The sequence below is a fragment of the Lupinus angustifolius genome, chromosome LG11 (genome assembly GCF_001865875.1).
Source record: "Lupinus angustifolius cultivar Tanjil chromosome LG11, LupAngTanjil_v1.0, whole genome shotgun sequence".
Taxonomy (NCBI): domain Eukaryota; kingdom Viridiplantae; phylum Streptophyta; class Magnoliopsida; order Fabales; family Fabaceae; genus Lupinus; species Lupinus angustifolius.
In genome coordinates, this window is record NC_032019.1 from 17,104,016 (window position 1) to 17,112,469 (window position 8,454).

An 8,454-nucleotide genomic window follows, 5' to 3' on the forward strand; every position below is an offset into this window, starting at 1 on the left:
TACATGTTCAATTATATTACCATCCTTACACACTTCCGTTATATTGTCTCTGACCATCGTTTTTTATAAAATGTAATATTTATGCACTACTAATGTAAATATCTATATGCATTCAATATATCATCCAATATTCATTTGTATTACTAAGAGTTAATGATATTTAAAAATAATTGGTGAGTGATACGATGACAACGTAGAAAATACATTACCACTTGATAATATTGTTTCTTTTTCATATGCAAATTTTTTGTACTACCAATGATATCTCCTCCCAACAAGTGTTAGGAATGGAACACTTTACATTTTATATATGCATATAATATCATGAATGTAATGTCTATGCACTATAAAAATTTATATACAACTTATTATTTGTTGATATTACTTTTTTGAAGAATTAATCATGAATGAACGAAGAATGACAGAAGCTTCTACACGTGGATACATTTTCTCTCGAATCATATCCTAAATTTTTGACAAATGAAATTCCAACACATTTCCCTTACGTGGAACAGTTTATCCACAACCTCTGTCTCCTATGCCAGTTGGATACAAAATCCAGAGCTGGCTCCATAACTAAAAATGCTCTATACACATATTTGAAGGGTTTATTCTTACCTTAACCCTTTCTCTAACCATTTTAACGTCATTTTTTTCGTTGAGCCATTTTCACTATTCGGTACGATCTTCTATACCCACTTGCATTTTTTTGTTACATTTTATCAATTCTTCAGATCTAATTTCATACCCTCGTTTTCATTAGTTTTCTTTTTCAAGTTGTGTTTGCAATTGAATTTGTAGTTTTTGTTTTTGTTTATTTTTTTAATTGGATTAGATGTTATGTTGAGTTGGGAGGTGAAGGAATGAGAAGGAAATGAATGAGGAAAGGTATAATGAGAGGATAATTATAAATTGAGTTTATCTTTTCAAATCATCAAAGTCATTCAAATTTGGAGAATTTCAAAATCTGCACATAGGAGATGGGTATCTTTTTAAAAATCTCCCAATAAAAAGTAAGGTTTACTTTATTAAAACCTTATCTCCGAATGGTAGTTTCTTATCTAACATGAGTTATTAGGTGACAGTCTTTTAAATTGCGGTTGCAGATAGTTGTGTTTAGTACATTTGCCGAAAATTGCTGGAAAATGTGGCAGTCAGGATGCCGTTGTGGCCACAATTGCGGTTGCAGAGTGCAATTTAAAATACTTCTTGATAGTATTGTGAATTTGTATAATGATCTCTTTGCAGTTTATTGGTATCTTTCTTGGGCAGAGGGTGGGGGACATGGGTATGCCACGGTCCCCGCAACTTAATCATTGCCTTCATGTAATTTGGATTGGTTTTACCCCCTTCAAACCCAATTTCCCTCGTTGTATAAGTTTTGGTTGGTCTCGCTTTCCTTCCTTGTTCCACAGTCTCTATTCATTTACTTAGTTGGGTCTAAAATGTTGTTTGGGTTACAAAATTTAGGAATATTGGGGTAAAAATGTGAAAGAAGTTTGTTTTATGACTTGCGGTAGCAGAACGGATTTTACATAACAACATATTAGTTTATTTTCTAATTGAGTATGCAGTAGAAATTTATTAAATGTATGTATCATTATTGAAGAACTTGAGCCCTTGCTCTGTCGATAATTATGAGGGGAAATAAATAAGTTTTTTTGTATTGAAATAATTGCAGTGGTGGACTGAGACATTTAACCTTATGTTCTGATTGATTATCCCTGTACTTGTGGAAAGTTTATGAAGTGCTTGTATAAGTTTAACATGAATGTACAATGAATATGAATTATGATCTAAGTTATGTGTATGTCATGTTAATTCAAAGAATTATTTCATTCTTGTTGATGCAAATATTTCATTAATGTGATTTCAGAATGTGGAACTTTGCATCAAGTTGCATTGCTGGAAGTGTGGGTATGAGAAATGATTCTCTAAAGGCAACTCACACTGCTTCGGAATGTTCTGATGATGATGCCTCCGTTGTGAGCAAAGAGGACGGGCTGGAATGCCCAATATGCTGGGAATCTTTTAACATCGTCGAGAACGTGCCTTATGTTTTATGGTGCGGCCACACCCTTTGTAAAAATTGCATCTTGGGACTGCAATGGGCTGTGGTGAAGTTTCCAGCTCAACCAATTCAGCTTCCACTTTTTATCTCCTGCCCGTGGTGCAACCTTTTATCCTTCCGTTTAGTTTACCGGGGAAACCTGAAATTCCCTCGCAAGAACTATTTTCTTCTTTGGATGGTTGAGAGCATGAATGGTGAAAGAGTGAATTCGGTGAAGTCAAATTCAACTTTATGTGGGGATCATCAATCACCCTGGCCAATTAAAGACAATTTAACCAATACCAACGGGAGCCAATCATGCCGTAACAACCTTCGGAGGGCACAAGGTCACCATTCGGTGTCATGGAGTTCCAATCAGTATCATGGTAACACTACTAGTTACCTCAGTATGGAAAGATTTCAAGCTTTTATTTGGAAGTCACTGGTTTTGTTTTTTCACTTAACAGCAAAGCTCCCATTGATTGTTATATTTCTTTTGCTTGTGTTATATGCAATACCAGCAAGTGCAGCCATTTTGGCTCTGTATATTCTTGTTACCCTTCTGTTTGCTCTCCCATCATTTCTCATATTGTACTTCGCATATCCGAGTTTGGATTGGCTTGTCAAGGAAATCATCACTTGAGATTGTAAGGTAATATAGTATGTATTTTAATCATTAAGGATTTGTTTGTGAGTCGGATTTTAGAAGGGAAGGAAGACGAGATGAAAGTCTTCCTTTTCCCTTCCCCTTCAAAATTCAACTCGTAAACCGACTCTAAAAGTCCTAAGTTTGCCTCACATAGTGGCCCCTTCTATCTAATGTCTTCTGCTTTGTAAATAACATACTTCTCCACTTACAAATTGTCATTTATCATATCATATGAAGCCTTAGACAATCTCATTGTACTTTTGAGTCTTTGCTTTTACCTCTGGTAGAGCTTTTGTTAATGAATAATAATTTACAATGTTCAGTTTGGTAATGAATGATATTGTGTCCTTTTTGTTGTGGAAAATGGTTTACTTTGCCATATACTTGAGTTTATGAAGAACACAGGCTGATGCAGTTATCAAGTTGATGAATATTATAATAAAAGCTCTGGTTTGTGTTTTTTTAATTGACACATTTATATCATGGGTTTACCATTGTAAATTGTGATTATATATGAATGAGATTTTTTATATGAATGGACACTATGTGAATGTCCTTCAATTTAAATCTTTCATTCTCAAATTATAGATATTTTTTGGTACATTAGAAAAGCTAAAAACTAGAAGAAAAAAGCTAAGGCCTTAAAAATGTGATCCTGATCTTATCAGCCAGCAAAAGATGAGAAGTTGCAGATGGATCAGCTTCCCAAATCTTCAACATACTTGTTCAAAGCACCATTCTTAACAAAGCAGTATGCAACCAATGTTGGTGTTGATATTTTGTAGGCCGCATGCTAGAAAAAAAATTACGCCCCTAATTTAAGTATATGAAGCTTGAATTTCAAAGTTCGAACCAAATTGATAACTTAAAACAAATTGTAATGACAATATAAAAATGAGTACACATCGGATATTAAATAATTTAATTATATAATATTTTTATAATAAATTTTAAATAAAAATGTCTCATATAAATTGTGAGAAGTAAAATATATTTTGATAGGATCTTCTTCTTAATGAGCATTAATCAGTCTTATACTTTTTCACTCCACGTTAGATCCTTAATTTCAAATATACATACTATATAATAATATAAAAATGATTATTATAATTAACAAATTATTGAATAAATTTATGTGCAGAGTAATAACAATTTAAGTGTAGTTCCATTCTCATTCAATTGAATTACCAATTCATGGAGATACGCTTATATACTTGTGCAGCAACAAACTGTTGTAGCTAACCAATGGACGTTGGTTCAAGTGGTACATGTTTGATTCCTTTTAAGTAAGGTTTCGGGTTCAAGTCTTGTGGATGGAAAAATGTCCGTTGGAAGAGTTAGCCCCACGTACCTGTGGATGTTCCCGGCTCGGACAGGATTGCCTCCAGTATGAGGATACCTGTGGGAAACCAAAAAACTGTTGATGAAATGTAAATGCATATGACAATGAGTTTGAGTTACATTTGGAACTGTCATCTATATGAATCTAGCATTCCCTCGAGTTGGGCACTGAGTACCTAGCATGCCTAACTTGGTAATATGACGATGACGAGGAATAGACCGCAAAGCTTTAGTGAAGATATCCGCAATTTGTTTAAAGGAAACACAAAAGCCATTGACGGAATGATGTGTATCAATGCAGCAACCCCAATAAGAATTGTAGTAGGTTGGGACATATATTGGTTTAACTGTTGAATAGAAAAACTGATATCGGGTCTAGTAATAGTCAGATAAAGTCTTCTTACCAATCTTCCATAACTGGCAGGATCGTCAAGAGATTGTTCTTGATTTCTACTAAATGTCCATTGTCCTCTAATAGTTTAAGAGCATATTTGCATGGGCTGAGGATTAAACCAGACTCAGATTAGAGATTTCCAAGCCTAAGAATATGTTAGTCTTCCCAAGTTCTTGATTCTTAATTTGAAATAGAGAAATTGCTTTAGTCAAGTGATTTCATCAAAATCATTACCATGGAGGAAGAAAGTTTTAAATACCATTGGCAAATCGCTTGTATTCAAATTTATAAGATGAATGAACTTACATATCCTTTACATTGTATTCAAATTCATGTCCATAATAAAACATGTAGATATTTTAGTCTTTCAAGTCATTGTGAATATTTATTCTTTTATGACTTCAAATATTTCATTTCTGATGAATGGATATTAGAATAGGAAGTTGATTGTCTAATTACATATGATTTGGGGGTCATAACCTTTATTTATAAGAAGTGTATGTTTTTTCATGAAGAGAGTGATGTATCCTTAAATTCACACTCAAGAGTGATATCCTTTAAATTCAAACTTTTTCAATAACAATAAAGTAGGATGATGTGCGGAGTTTTAATATCACTGCCATAGGGAGAAAGTTTTAAATACCATTCACCAATGACTTGTTGTAAACCATATACTAAGAGCTTAAAGATAATGAACATTATTATTATTATATAATCAAATTCATTCATGTCAAATCATCAAGAAATAATATAAAGCAGAAGTATATATGAATATATACATAGATAATATGATGAATGAATTTACCTATCCTTTATATTGTATTCAACTTCATGTTCATAGTGGAACATATAAATTTTTTTGGTCTTCTAAGTCATTATGAACATTTATTCTTTTGACTTCAAATATTTTATTTCTCATTTCTAAGAAGGGATGTTAGAATAGGAAGTTGATTCCACTTGGGGGTCATAACATATATTTATAAGAAGTGCATGCTCATTCATGAAGAAAGTAATGTCTCCTTAAATTCACACTCTGTAATGAGTAGTAACATCATTTGAATTCAAAAAATTTCAAAAAAAAAAATGATGCTTTATATTTTTCTTATTTCTATTTTTGCCTATCATAAAAATTGAAATAAGATATTTAATATTATACAATAATTGTTATGACAACTATATTCATAATTATAAACTTTAATTGAATTAGATCACTTTAATTTAGATAATTATAATAATGACCCTTATACATTTTAAGACGTGTAACATATCAAAGTCATTTTGAGTTAAGTTTGGAATTGTCACCTATATGAATTTAGCATCCACCTTCATGACAATAATATCTAAGTTAGAAAGCAGCTACCGGCCGACCATGCAGTTCCTCCGATGTTGAGAAAATCCAGCTACCGGGTTGAGATATAGTTGAATGTTTCTTAGCGTATTCTCAGCGGTGCAACATAATTATTATCATGATTGATCATTATAAGCATCAACAACTCCGAATTGGATTAGTTTCTCCTCAACAAATAAGTTCTTGGGAAAAAAAATGGACACCACTAATTGTTTACGTTCAACAACATTCACTCAAGTGAACAATGTTAAATTGTTGAAAGTATACATTTAATAGCGCTCACTCAAGCGAACGCGACTCAATGTACAATTTCTACACTTTTAACAATGCTTACTCGAGTAAGTGCTATTAAATGCACTTTTAGTGAATCTGAAGAAAATATAGGGTTGCACTTTCTTCTCATTTTCATTATTGGTTAATATGTTTTCCGCTTTCTCTTTCTTCATTTTTATTGTATTTTAAGAGCTTTATAAAAATAAGAATCATGCTATAATTAGAGAACAATTCTCTACTTACGAACAAAAACATATTGATTTTAGTGGCACCAAAATTTATGGACAATCCCCTTTTTGTTAAGGACCACCACTAGGAATACTCAATCATAAAAGAATTAGAACATATACATACCAATCATTTTTAAATATTTGTCCACGATAACCAACTACAATATGCTAAGATTTTGTGAATTATCAAAACTATATCGTGTTCGTAAATAAGGTTGCATTTGCCTAAAATTGATGGTTACAATAAGGTTTTGGGTGTTGAACTTGGAGAAACTCGTTGAACTAAAAATAATAAGAATTTGAAAATTTGAGTGTTTTGAGAGAGAATGTATGAAAATACCTCAAGTTGTATTGGAAGTATATTGAATATCAAAATACAACAACATGCCTTATTCAAATGTATATCATCTATGTATAGCTTCCCAATAACCAACTAACTTGACAAATGAGGAAACTTAACTTACAACTAACTAACAGATTCGATAATCGATTATCTTTGTCGTTAATCAATTGTACATCTTGTTAATTGATTAAAAAGTCTAGCAGGAAGAATTATACTTTATTCAACATCTTCCCTTAATTCAAACTAGCTAGACTTATCATTCCAATCTTGTTCGTGAGTTCTTCAAATCTTCTCTTCTTCACTGGTTTGGTAAGAACATCAGGCAATTGATCTTCAGATTTGCAAAACTCTAACTTTATCTTCCCTTTGCTTACTTGATCTCTTATGTAGTGGAATCTAGTTTCTATGTGTTTACTCCTTCCATGAGCAACTAGATTTAGTGCCAAGTTGATTGCAGATCTTTCGTCCACCATCAGCAATATTCCACTATTTTGCTTCAGCCTTAGTTCTTCCAACAGTGCCTCTAACCATACAGCTTGGAAAGAACATATACAAGCTGTTATATACTCAGCCTCACATGAAGATAAGGTTATTACATCCTGCTTCTTAGAACACCAGCTAATAAGAGCATCACCATAGCAAAATAAGTAGCTTGTTGTGCTCTTTCTATCCACTTTGTCTCCACACCAATCTGCATAAGAGAAACCAACTATGTTGATGCTGCCATGGCTATTTTCATAGTAGGGAACATGATTCCCAAGCCAATTGTACCTTTCAAGTATCTCAGTAACCTTTTCACTGCATTGAGATGAGTTTGTTGAGGTGCCTCCATGAATCTACTCGCTAAGGCAACTCCATATGCAATATTTGGTCTAATTTTGCATATGTATCTTAGTGAACCAACCATTTGCCTAAACAAAGTCTTGTCAACATTTGGTTTTGTCACATCTTGGTTTGCAACATCACCAACTTCAACAGGAGTTGTAGTTGGATTGCAAACCATCATATGAATCCTCTTTAACAAATCACTGGTGTACTTGCTTTGATGCATGAATGTTCCAAGCTTAGTCTTCTTAAACTCAATGCCTAGAAAGTATGCTAGTTCTCCTAGATCAGACATCTCAAACTTAGATTGCATTTGTTGTTTGAAAGTTGAGATGTCAACGGAACTCCCACGTGTTATTAACAAGTCATCCACATATAGGCACACAATGAGAAGGTCTGATTTGTCATTGCCTTTTACATAAACTCCATGTTCTATGATGCATTTCATGCAACCAATTTGCACCAGAAATGCGTCAATTCTCTTGTTTCAAGCTCTTAGAGCCTGCTTGAGTCCATACAAGGCCTTGTGCAACTTGTACACTCATCCTTCTTTATCATTTGCCTCAAATCCCGGTGGTTGTGTCATAAACATCTCCTTTTCTAGAGGTCCATTCAAGAAAGCAGACTTCACATCCATTTGATGAATCTCCCAAACTGTTGTAACTTGCTATAGCAATTACTAGTCTAATTGTTTCTAGCCTTGCTAGTGGTGCAAAGACCTCGTCATAATCAATGACTTACTTCTGCAAAGAAACCCTTTGCAACAAGTCTAGCCTTATGCTTAGGTACTTCTCCATTTGGATTCAGTTTAGTCTTGTACACCCATTTTACAGATATGGCTTTCTTTCATCTTGGTAATTGAACTAGACTCCAAGTGTCATTTCTTTCAATTGATCTCAACTCCTCTTCCATTGCCTCAACTCAGTGTGATTGATTCAAAGCCTCTTCTAATCTCACTGGTTCCATCTTAGAAAGAAGTGCCATGTGTACAAAATCACCTT

General features: G+C 33.4%; 1 protein-coding gene across 1 annotated transcript; it reads left to right on the forward strand.

The window, feature by feature from the left end:
• Positions 523-3,052, forward strand: LOC109359089. Its single transcript, XM_019603611.1, has 2 exons — positions 523-679; positions 1,877-3,052. The coding sequence occupies exon 2, from the start codon at positions 1,878-1,880 to the stop codon at positions 2,691-2,693; it is 816 nt and encodes a 271-aa protein (XP_019459156.1). The 5' UTR covers positions 523-679; position 1,877; the 3' UTR covers positions 2,694-3,052.

Coding starts and splice junctions, on each gene's coding strand:
- LOC109359089 (XM_019603611.1), top strand. CDS start 1,878: ATGTGGAACTTTGCATCAAGTTGCATTGCTGGAAGTGTGGGTATGAGA.